At 44.2% G+C, this 12,768-nt stretch overlaps 1 protein-coding gene across 1 annotated transcript in view; it reads left to right on the forward strand.

The window, feature by feature from the left end:
• The first annotated feature begins 5,276 nt into the window (after positions 1-5,276).
• The window catches only part of CD38 (CD38 molecule), a 47,370-nt gene continuing 39,878 nt past the window's right edge, over positions 5,277-12,768 (forward strand). Inside the window, exon 1 of the mRNA XM_080797625.1 lies at positions 5,277-5,632. Coding sequence (XP_080653751.1) covers positions 5,385-5,632 — 248 coding nt within the window. The 5' untranslated portion in view covers positions 5,277-5,384. The remainder of the gene's footprint in view (positions 5,633-12,768) is intronic.

Genomic DNA, 12,768 nt, shown 5'->3' on the forward strand with positions numbered 1-12,768 from the left:
TGCTCCTTACTACAGTAAGAGGAGAGTCCAGGAAAGGAGAAAGAATGATTTTCTACACATATTACTTTGTTCTATTTGACTTTCATTCCACATATGTTTGTTGTATTTATTATCGAAAAATAAATACGCTTTTTAAAGGGGTTGTTTTATGGCAGGTCTTTGATGTTTTACAAGCCAGAATAATACCAGTCTGTTCAGTTGAGTAAGGAATGGGTGCCAAGCTCTGTTACACATTAGGTGATTTTGGACCTTGCACAATATTCAATATAAGAGAAAGTTCGTGCCCAGGATGAGAGGGTGGAGAAAGACCCAAGAAGGTCAGAGAGCAGATAAATGAACCCCTAGCAAAACCAACATTTCTCATCCCATTTCCACATAGTTTTGTTTAGATCTGGGATTGTGAGAACAATTCTATGAATTCAGTTTGGAAAGGGTGGAATAATGGGTGTCAGAAATAAAACTTCAGTAGGTCATTCATTCATTTATTCATTCAACAACCACTTGTGGATGCCACTTTGAGTCCTGGGCTACTAAGAGAATAAACTTCAATTCCTGCCAAACTAGCCTCCTAGTCTAGTTGGAAGAGGACATGTAGAAAAAATTTTAGAGGACGTGTTCCAGGGCTGGGCCAGCCAGACCAGAGCTTTTGGGATCTGTATTGTCCTAGGAGATCTACTGGCATCTGTGTTATTCTGCTAGGAAAGTGCTCCGTTTGGAGATCAAACCCAGTTTGGTAGCTACGTGGTATCAAGAAAGGCTTCTTTCCTGAAGATGTCACATAGAAGGAGATCTGCAGGAGTTAGGATGGGGAGGAATGACATCTCTGAAGGCCCTATGCCAGGGAAGACCTTGGGCTAGTTGGGGTCAGAGATGCCAAGGGGTCTGGTGTGCTTTAGGGCTGGGGAGAGACGTGCAGGCTGGGGGAGTGGCCAGGAGCTTACATGCTTGCTTGCTAAGTCTAGAGCAAGTGGAGAGGTGAGGTAATCAGAATTCTGTTTTCAAAATTTGCTTCTTTACAAAGGTTGGTTTAAAAGGAAACTACCACCCTGTCTGTGGTGGAAAGAATGGATGGAGGAGGTAGGGGGGGTGGATTTGGAGAAAATGCTTGGAAGCTCTTCATAGGTGAGAAAGAGGGTAGACTTTCTCTTGGACTAAGCCAGTGGTAGAGATGAACAAAGTGGATACTTAATAAATAATTTTTAGGCAGAAGGAACCAACTTCTAGGTGGCTGTGTGAGACGAGGGAGAGGGAAGGAGCATAGAAGACTCAGATTCTCCTGGCTTGAACAATGGGATAGACTTCAAAAGATTTACCAGATTTCAAAAGATCAGAAAAGAAGGGGTCCCTGGATGGCTCCATCAGTAGAGCATGAGATTTTTGATCTCAGGGTCATGAGTTCCAACCCGACATTGGACACAGAGTTTATTAAAACAAATGAACAAAGAGAAAACAAGCTGGTTTGAAGGAGAAAGATTAACAGTTGAGTTTGGGATGGAGTGATATTTAAGTGGAGATGTTCCCTCCTCTAGCAACATTCTAGTGAGATGGGTTCTGATCTTTTCAGTGTCTCAGATCCTCCTTCTGCCCTTCCTTTAGTTTGTGTGGACTTTGGTGTGATGGTCCATTATTAAAATCCCACCTTTGCTTCCTTGCTTCCTTTTTTCTTACTCCATTGTACTTACCAGGTGTGTTGGGCTGAATATTGTCCCCTCCCCCATTCATATGTTGAAGTCCTCACCCCCAGTACTTCAGAATGTGACCAGATTTGGAGACAGGGCCTTAAAAGAGGTAATTAAGTTACAATGAGGTCAATAGGGTGGGACTAATCTGATAAAGCTAGTGTCCTTATAAGAAGAAGAAATTGAAATGGAGAGGGGCACCTGAGTGGCTCAGTCCGTTAAGCATCTGACTCTTGATTTCATCTCAGATCATGGTCTCAGGGCTCTGCGCTGGGCATGAAGTCTGCTTAAGATTCTCTCTGTCTCCCTTTTTCTCCACCCCTCCCCCCGACTAAAAAGAAATAAAAAGCATTAAAAAAAAAAAGAAATTGGAATGGAGATATGTGGACACACAAAGGGAAGAGCATGTGAGGACACAGAGAGAAGGTAGCCATCTACAAGCCAAGGAGAGAGGACTCAGAGGATATCAGCCCCTTGGATATCTTGATGTCAGCTTCTAGAACTGGGAGACAATAAATTTCTGTTGGCTGAACCACAACAGAATGTATGGCTTTATTATGTTGGCCCTGGCAAATCCAGCAAACCCCAACCTCCTCAAATCCCACTCTCTGCCTACTTTTGCCCTTTTTCCTAGGCAGTGGGGAGTAGCCAGACAAAAGAGCACTCCCTCATTGACTGGCCTTTCTTTAAATTCCTGACTACTTCATGATACCCTGAGAACCTCTCTGGTTTCCCTGCTTTGTCCACTCTGCTGGTCTCCTGCAATTCTACCAACCCTCATCCTCTCTCAGTAGATGGATGACCTCATTTCACTGACAAGCAGTCAAAAGAGGATGCCCATAGGTCACTGTCTGCCAACCCACTAACATAACGCCTGAAACCATGGTCTCTACCTTCCTTCTGTGAGGTAGCAGAGCTTCCACACACACATCCCAGTGCCTCGGGTCCCTCTTACGTACACATGAGCTCTTCACAAGTTTTAAGTTTTTTTCCAGCAATTTCCCCCTCTTCTGCATTATCAGCTGTAGCCTGTCTCTTGTGCTTTCCAGTCATCCTACAGACATAATGCTATAGGTCTCTCCTAAGAGAGAGAGACTACAAGTTGTCCTCTTGCTATATCCTTATTTCTCTACTCTTTTGACCGAAAACTCTTCAAAACAAGTCATCTCTCTTAGGGACACCGGTCTCTTCACACACACTCTCATGAACCTACTTCATCAGGCTTTGTCCTCCATATTCCTCCAAAAACTGTTCTTTTTTTTTTTTTTTAAAGATTTTATTCACTTACTTGACAGACAGTGATCACAAGTAGGCAGAGAGGCAGGCAGAGAGAGGGAAGCAGGCTCCCCGCTGAGCAGAGAGCCCGATATGGGGCTCCATCCCAGGAGCCTGGGATCATGACCTGAGCCGAAGGCAGAGGCTTTAACCCACTGAGCCACCCAGGCACCTCTCCAAAAACTGTTCTTGTCAAGAGCACCAATAGCTCCCTGTCTGGTCTCAGCTTCTAGTCTCAGGGGTCACTCTGACCACGTCCCTTTGCTGGAGCTCTTCTCAACCCTCTGACCTCTGCTACAGGCACACCCTCTTCCCCACCGCCCCCCCCCCCATTGAGTCTCTGAAACTGTTGTTTCTGCACACACTCTCTATGTGATCTTATTTATCCTCTTGGCTTTAAAAACTATCTGCATGATAAAGCCTCCCATATTTAATGTTTCCAGCACTGACTCCTTGGATTCCAGATATTTATACCCAAGTAGCTACTTGATGTCTCCTCCTGGGGGTGTAATAGGCATCCTAAACTTGCCTCCCAAACCAAATTTTTGTTTGGTGACTTTTCTACCAAACCAAATCTTCATCCCCGGTCTTCCCATCACTCTAAATGGCAATGCTGTCTTTCCTTTGGTCAGTTACTCAGACCAAAATTCTTGGAGTCCTCTTCGACTCCTCTTTCTTGCAAACCCCACATCCAACTCAACAGCAAACCTTGTTGCTTCTATTTTCAAAATGTTTTCAGAATCCAACTGCTTGTTTTCTTTGCCACTTTTATTACTACTTCCCTGTTTAAAGTCACCATAAATGGTCTCGGCCTTTCCATCCTTGCTTTCCTACAATTTATTCTCAATGCAGAAGCCAGATGGAGCTTATAAAATGTCATGCTTGATCAGGTCACCCAGTGACCTTGAATAGGTTAAAAATAAAATTCCCTGTCCAAAAAGTCCTTATCTTGTCCTACAGGGCTGATAGTCATCTGGCCCTCTGCTACCCTCAGAACTTTCCTGTTCTGCCTCCCTTAACCCTGAATTCCAGTTCCAATGGCCTCCTTGCTGCTCCCAAAACTGGCCAAGAGCTTTTCTTTCTTTCTTTCTTTCTCTTTCTGTCTTTCTTTCTTTCTTTCTTTCCTTCCTTCCTTCCTTCTTTTCTTTTTCCTTCCTTCCTTCCTCCTCTCCTCTCCTCTCCTTTCCTTTCCTTCTCTCTCTCCCTTCCTCCCTCCCTCCCTCCCTCCCTTTCTCCCTCCTTCCCTTCCTTCCTTCCTCCTATCCTCTCTTTTTCTTTCTCTTTCTCTCTTTCTCTCTCTCATTTTCTTTCTTTCTTTCCTTCTCCTTCCTTCCTTGCTCTCACTCCTCATTTCTTTCTCCCCAGAGTTTTTTGTTTTGTTTTGTTTTGCTTCGGCCATGATTTCTGCTATTCCTTCCATCTGGAAAACTTTTGCCCCAGGAAGTCCTGTGGCTTGATTTTTCGCTTTCTTTAGGTCTCTGCTGAATGTCACAGAGGGTCCTAGTGCTAAGGAAACTTGAGAGAGTGCAGGGGATGTCTGAGACTAGCCACTGGATTATTTATTGAACCATCACTTAGAGTGCTTGCTGCATGCCAGACACTTTTCCAAGCATATCCCATGGATTCTAGAATTACATCTCTAGCCTCACAGAGCAGGTAGTAGTAGCTAATATTTGTTGAATACTTAGCATGTGCCAGGCCTTGTGCTAAACACATTGTAAATATGACCTCTCTTAATCCTTATCATACCCCATGAAATAGGTAGTGCTAAGATCCCTGCTTTACAGCTAAAGCACAGAGATGTCAAGTAACTTGCCCCATATCACACCAGTAGTGGGTAGTGGAGCTGGGTTTGAACCCAGGCTTAACTACTGATGTCACTTGAGTTAAGGGATAAGGGGTGAGGCTTGAGTGGAGTTTTTGAAGGGGGCTGAGCAGGCATTTGTCAAAGCTAAGAAGTAGCAGTAGAGATCTTCTCCCAGGCAGCAGACACTGCTTGTAGGCAGGTGCCCAGGTAGCCAGCCTTGACACTTTCCAGGATCAGGGGTGGCTAAAGTGTAAAGAACAAGGCTGATAAAGGGAGCTGGCAGAGAAGTACAAAGAAATATTGTCGATTTTCCCAACACCTGCAGAGAACCCTTAAGGCGGCTTTTCCCTGGAAATACAAAGTCTGGTGTTTGATTAGGAAGCTGGAAGTGAGCGGCTGTAGTAGTAGAGGTCTTTCAAGTTCTTTAAGTCCTTATTGGTCCGGCCGGCCTGGGAACATTGGAGGAGGGGATGGGGGGTGGGAAAGGAAGCCGAGAAAAGGCAAGTGCAAGATAAAGGGGAAGTGCAGTTTCCGAACCGCGCCAGTTCTCTTCTCTCTGCCTGAGCGGCGTCTGGCGGGTCTCTCCTCCAACTTCGCCCGGCAGACCTCCTCCGTGGACCCCAATGGCCAACCACAGATTCCGTTCAGTGTCTGGGGAGGAACCCTGCTGCGACATTTCCAAGAAAACCAAGATCTGTCTCTGCGTCTTTTTTGGTCTCCTGATCGCGGTGACCATCGCGGTGCCGGTCGGTATCCTGCTGTGGCGCCATCCGCTCAAGGAGTGGAAGGGGAAGGGCACCACTGCCCATTTTTACGAGATCCTCCTGGGACGGTGCTACACCTATACTCAAATCGTGCGACCTGAGCTGGGGTGAGTCGGCGGCCGTGGCGCGCAGCTGGGCGCGGCTGGGCACAGCTGGGCACAGCTGGGCACAGCTGGGCACAGCTGGGCACCGCGCGCGAAACAAAGCATCTTCTATTCCGGGTCAGCAGAGAGCCCGCTGGCCAGCGCTGAGCAGGGAGTGCTGGCCTCGCGACTCCGTGCCACTCGCCAGAGCGCCTGGCGTTGGCCCTGAGCGAGCGAGCGAGCGGAAGGGGAGCGCGGGGCTCGCTGGCCCAGCGGGCTCGGCGGCGAAACCCCAGCGGAGAAGCCCGCCTTCTGCGCAAGGTGCACGGAGTCGGGCGGGTCCCGAGCTACCAGCGCGAAGGTAACTGGTAGGTGTGTGTGTGCGTGCGTGTGCGTGTGTGTGTGTGTGTCTGTCCTGGGGGATCGCTAGCGTTTTCTCCTTTGAATGGGATTTCTGTTCGCTGTCTCTGGCCCCAACGTGCCCGGACAGTTAGGGCTGATACCTGGTTAAGTGGCTTGCGAAGGCTGCAGGGGGTGGGGGAGCTTAAGAGGGGCCAGACCATTAAAGTGCGTTTTTTTTTTTCGTGAGTATAAAACAGTACTTCTTGCGCGCCCAGAGATATAGCGGACCAGGAAACTCAGTAACAAAACCAAAACAATAACAACTTTTAAAAATTGAGATAAAATTCACACTGTAAGGTGCATCGGTTCGATGGATCTGTACAGACCCTGAAAAGTCTGTGGAACCTTTCCGGACGGTTCCTCGTTCCTCCTGCCACCTAGTTCCTAATCTCCGCCAAAGGGGACTGCTCGCTTTCTTGACTCCAGTCTCAGGATTTGGTTTCACCCAGAGAACTCACTTTTGAAGCTGAACCAGCCAGAAGTAAGACCTATCCCTCAGACTGCCCAAGGCGAGCACTGGGAGCCACTGGGCTCGTGCTGTGATTTTTGAAATTGCACACTTAATTCCGGTCGCGAACACCGGAAATTCAGGTTAAATCCGCATTCCCCCTTCCCGGGCGCGTTCTCAGGCCACCGATCCTAAGGCAGATAGCGGAGGTCTCGCTTGCACATTTTTCAAGGCCAAAGATTGCCAGGGTCCCTTAAGTGCTTTGTTTCTGAGTAATATATAGTTAATTGAGAAACCAGAAGTTGAGCCGTTCTTTCAGGTTACACTTAAAGTAGCAATAAAATCGAGCGCTGTCCGATCTGACATGTAATGATAAATACCGTCTTTTAATTTTCATCTTAGTGTAACAGTTCTAAAATTTTGTTGTTGCTCAATCATCTTTGGTAAATTTACACTATTGGTGAGATTATCACCACGGACTAGCAAGCCAGATGCACCACAGAAGCCACATGGCTTGCTAGTGTTTGTCAGGGCACTCGCTCACTATTAAGCACACACATTAACACACAAATATATATAGATAAAGATACAGATCTCCAGCATACACACGCAGGTATATCGACATGTACATACATATGTATTTGTGTGTATGTTCAAAAATAACAGAAGAAGATATCTGTTGTTAATATTTCTTGAGCACCCTTCCAGATATCTCACAATACATGCACATACGCGCACTGTATAAATGGGTTAGTAGTTAATACGGTCCTGCATGCCAGGCGCTTAAGAAATACCCAGTCATTGAGTCCTTCAACAACTCTTTGACGCACTTAACTACGGCCATCCCTATTTTACATATGAACAAACTAAAGGGGAGAGTGTGAGTAAATTGCCCAGATTTTGGCTCCAGAGACTGAACTCAGCCTCTACACTATGCCTGTGCTGCTTATAGATGGTCTGTAAGTAGAGTGACCATCAAATGTATTGACCATGCGTGGGACTTTTGAAAAGAAAGGGGATGCTGTTAATTATACGGACTCAGTAGACTTAAACTAGAATATGTGATCACTTTATCCTTGGGTGGTTTAAGAGCACAAACTAGGAATCCTGCTGCTTGGATTTAAGACCTGGCTCTGTCACAGTGTAATTTTGGGCAGATTACTTACTTTCTCTGTGCTGCACTGCTCTCAGCTGTAAAATGGAATGAGGGTACCCACCACATGTGGGAATTCTGAGGATCAGGAGGGACAATCCTGATAATGTAGTGAGTCATAATGCTATTGTTTTCAGAATTGCAGTATCACAGACATCTTTCAACAGTGATAAATACAGATCAAGGCCAACATCAAAATGGATAGCTAGTATTAAATTTATTGAGATCACAGGGGCGCCTGGGTGGCTCGGTCGTTGGGTGTCTGCCTTCTGCTCGGGTCATGGTCCTGGGGTCCTGGGATCCGGGCCCTGCGTTGGGCTCCCTGCTCAGCGGGGAGCCTGCTTCTCCCTCTCCCACTCCCCCTGCTTGTGTTCCGTCTCTCACTGTGTCTCTCACTGTCAAATAAATAAATAAAATCTTTAAAAAAAATTTATTGAGATCACAATCCAGTAAATCAGTCCTCCAGTGATGGAATTTACGTTGTTTCTAATTTTTTAAACTGATTTTGTTTTTTTTTCCTTTTTTTAAAATAATTTTTTATTTTTTTATTAACATACAATGTATTATTAACCACAGGGGTACAGGTCTGTGAATTGCCAGGTTTACACACTTCACAGCACTCACCATAGCACATACCTTCCCCAATGTCCATAACCCCACCCCCCTCTCCCAACTCCCTCCCCCCCAGCAATCCTCAGGGTTTTTTTTTGTTTGTTTGTTTTTGTTTTTATTTATTTGCTTTATTTTTTAGATCCACATGTAAGTGAAATCATATAGCATTTGTCTTTCTCTGACTTAATTCACTTAGCATAATACATTCTAGGTCCACTCATGTTGTTGCAAAAATCAAGATCTCATTCTTTTTTATGACTGAGTGATATTCCTTTGTCTATGTATATATTTTTTTGCCTTTTTAAAATTTATTATTATTTTTTAATTTATTTTCAGCATAACAGTATTCATTGTTTTTTCACCACACCCAGTGCTCCATGCAATCTGTGCCCTCCCTAATACACACCACCTGGTTCCCCCAACCTCCCACCCCCCCGCCCCTTCAAAACCCTCAGGTTGTTTTTCAGAGTCTGTAGTCTCTCATGGTTCACCTCCCCTTCCAGTTTCCCTCAACTCCCTTCTCCTCTCCATCTACCCTTGTCCTCTATATTATTTGTTATGCTCCACAAATAAGTGAAACCATATGATACCTTGACTCTCTCTGTTTGACTTATTTCACTCAGCATAATCTCTTCCAGTCCTGTCCATGTTGCTACAAAAGTTGGGTATTCGTCCTTTCTGATGGAGGCATAATACTCCATAGTGTATATGGACCACATCTTCCTTATCCATTCATCTGTTGAAGGGCATCTTGGTTCTTTCCACAGTTTGGCGACCATGGCCATTGCTGCTATAAACATTGGGTACAGATGGCCCTTCTTTTCACTACATCTGTATCTTTGGGGTAAATACCCAGCAGTGCAATTGCAGGGTCATAGGGAAGCTCTATTTTTAATTTCCTGAGGAATCTCCACACTGTTCTCCAAAGTGGCTGCACCAGTTTGCATTCCCACCAAGAGTGTAAGAGGGTTCCCCTTTCTCCACAACCTCTCCAACACACGTTGTTTCCTGTCTTGCTAATTTTGGCCATTCTAACTGGTGTAAGGTGGTATCTCAATGTGGTTTTGATTTGAATCTCCCTGATGGCTAGTGATGATGAACATTTTTTCATGTGTCTGGTAGCCATTTGTATGTCTTCATTGGAGAAGTGTCTGTTCATATCTTCTGCCCATTTTTTAATATGATTGTCTGTTTTGTGTGTGTTGAGTTTGAGGAGTTCTTTATAGATCCTGGATATCAAACTTTTGTCTGTACTGTCATTTGCAAATATCTTCTCCCATTCCGTGGGTTGCCTCTTTGTTTTGTTGACTGTTTCTTTTGCTGTGCAGAAGCTTTTGATCTTGATGAAGTCCCAAAAGTTCATTTTTGCTTTTGTTTCCTTCGCCTTTGGAGACATATCTTGAAAGAAGTTGCTGTGGCTGATATCAAAGAGGTTACTGCCTATGTTCTCCTCGAGGATTCTGATGGATTCCTGTCTCACATTGAGCTCAGTTTGTTTTGTGAGATTAAGTGTCTCTTGTGGTTTGTCTCCCTCCCGATCCCATCTTGTTTCATTTATTCTTTTCCTACTTTTCCTAACCCCCACATTGCCTCTCAACTTCCTCATATCAGGGAGATCATATAATTGTCTTTCTCTGATTGACTTATTTCGCTAAGCATAATACCCTCTAGTTCCATCCACGTTATCGCAAATGGCAAGATTTCATTTCTTTTGATGGCTGCATGGTATTCCATTGTAGATACATCTTCTTTATCCCTTCAGCTGATCTTGTTTTTTAATTAAGCACATGGCCTTGGAGATCTTTCAGTATTAGTACATGTAGATTTACCACATTCTTTTTAACAGCTCATGGTATCCTACCAGGTAGAGGTAAACTGTTTGGACAGAGAATTTAGTTACCAATTTTCAGGCCTGTTCATTCATTCAGCAGATACTTGCTAAGTGTCTACTAAGTGCCAGGCAGCGATCTACTTCTACCGACAACGCCGGAGTGGAAGACAGACTTCCTGCTCAGGAAACTTTCATTCCCGTTGGGAGTCACATGCTTCCGTGAACATCTTTGTATATATATTTTTGTGCATTTACAGAAGTGTTTTTGTAGGATGGGTTTTTGGTGGTGGAATGGCTGGGTCAAAGGGCAGATCATGCATATTTTAAATTTTGATAAGAATTTCTAAATCCCTCCAAAATAACAGTACCATTTTAGGCTTCCATTACCATCTATCACAGGACATGCTTTCCATTGCTCAACAGTATCAAATTTTTTTTTTTTTTTTTTTTTTTTTTTACTTATGAGAAAAATAGCTCCTAACTGTTCTCTGATTATCAGAGGGTCTCAGCATGTTGTATATAGTAACTGGTCACTTATATTTTTATCTGTGAATTTTCTGTTCAGACCCCTGCTAATCTCCACTGAGTTGCTTATTTATTTCTTTTTAGGGCAGTTTGTTATATATTGAAGATCCTATATATGATATTTTCTTCTTCTCTGGTCACTGTCCTTGGAACCCTTGTGATTTCTGTTGTGCAAACCGCACCCCGCCCCAGACTTGAACTTCAAGGTTATGACTCTTTGATCAATCATCTGTTTCCTTCTATGTTGTTGCAAGTCTGGCATGCTGATGTTTTCTCTTCTAGTCATCTGTTTCCTTCTATGTTGTTGCAAGTCTGGCATGCTGATGTTTTCTCTTCTAGTCATACCCTCTTAACATCAGAAATCTTTTCTCGGGGGCACCTGGGTGGCTCAGTTGGTTAAGCTTTCCACTCTTGACTTCGGCTCAGGTCGTGATCTCAGGGTCCTCGGATGAGACTCCTGAGTTGGGCTCCATGCTCAGCAGGGAGTCTGCTTGAGTTGCTCTCTCTCCTGCCCCCACCCCTCCCTTTGCACTTGTGCATGCACACACTCTCTCTCTTTCAAATAAATAAAAATCTAAAAAAAAAAAAATAATAACAGTAACAATGTCCTCCGTGCCTGTCCAGCCTTCATGAATAGTCTCCTTGAGGTATTTCTGAGCTCAGCCTGCAACTCACTTCCAATCCTGATGCCACATTGTGGTATCCAGGGCTCTCCAGGGAGACACAGAGAGGTGGGGAAGGGCAGAAATGGGGGAAGAGGAGAGGTTTATTTTAAGGCATTGACTCCCATGCTTGTGGTGGTCAACAGGTCCAAAATCTGAAGGGTTGGGCAGACAGGCTAGAGACCTAGGGAAGAGTTGATGTTGCAGCTTGTGTCTGAAGGTTATTTGCAGACAGAAGTCTCTTTTCCTTTGGAGAGGTCAGTCTTTTCTTAAAGGCATACGGCTGATGAATGGGAACCATCGTTATGGAGGGTAACATGCCTTAACTCAGAGTCCATTCATTTAAATATGACATGCACCTGTGTGTGTGACCAAATAGGTGTGTACCTTAGGTCCTGCCATGTTGGCATGGAGAATGAACCATCGTGCACATGTTTTAGGTTCTCCAGACAAAACATGTCACTTCTGGATACCACTTTCTGTGTTGGTTCTTGATTGCTGATAAACTACCCTAAACTGTGGTGATGGAAAATGACAGCCATTTAATATCTTTTACAATCGTGTGTTGTCTAAGATCAGTTGGAAGGTCTTTTCACTGATGTCAGCTGTATTCATTCATCTGGGGGGTTGACTTGACTGGAACCCCCCAAACGTTGTACTTATGTAATGGGGCCTGGGTTTTGCGGGGATGGCTGGGCTGCTTTTTCTGTGTCCTCTCAGGGCCTCTCCTCAATTTCTTCAGAGTTCATAAACTCTTTAAAGTGAAGTCTGGCAGGCCTTCTTTAAAAAAAAAAAAATTCAATGCAATTAATTAACATATAATGTATTATTCGTTTTGGGGGTAGAGTTCAGTGATTCATCAGTCATATGTAACACCCAGTGCTCATCACATCCTGTGTCCTCCTGAATACCCATCCCCCAGTTACCCCATCCCCCACCCTCTCCCTTCCAGCAACCCTCAGTTTGTTTCCTACGATTAAGAGTCTCTTATGGTTTGTCTCCCTCTCTGACTTCATCTTGTTTTATTTTGTCTGGTCTTCCCCTATGATCCTCTCTTTTGTTTCTTAAATGCCACATATGAGTGGGGTCATATGATAATTGTCTTTCTCTGATTCTGGAAGGGCCTTCTCAAAGTTAGCTAGCACCCATAGCTAACACAGCATCCCTTCTCCCACATTCTAAAGGTTAGAACAGTCACCAGGCCTGTCCAGCTTCAAGACAGAAAACAAGCCCTACCCCGTGATGAGAAGAGTAACAAAAATTTTGTGGGTGGCTTTAACCGTGTGTCTTTACATTAGCTTTTAAACGTTTATTTCCTTCTTGTTTCTTTTGTTCTTTTGTTACATCTATTGCTATTTACACATTATTATCTTTTATTAACTAGATTTAATAATGATAGAAATCTGATACATGCCTCCTTGAATATAAGCTCATTGAGTATAGAAATTTTTTATTGAGTTATAGATGTCGAGGACCTAAAATGGTGCCTGCAATATAATAAGCAAAAATAGTTCATTGAATTAAACG

The sequence above is a fragment of the Martes martes genome (genome assembly GCF_963455335.1).
Source record: "Martes martes genome assembly, chromosome: 2".
In the NCBI taxonomy this organism is placed as follows: Eukaryota; Metazoa; Chordata; class Mammalia; order Carnivora; family Mustelidae; genus Martes; species Martes martes.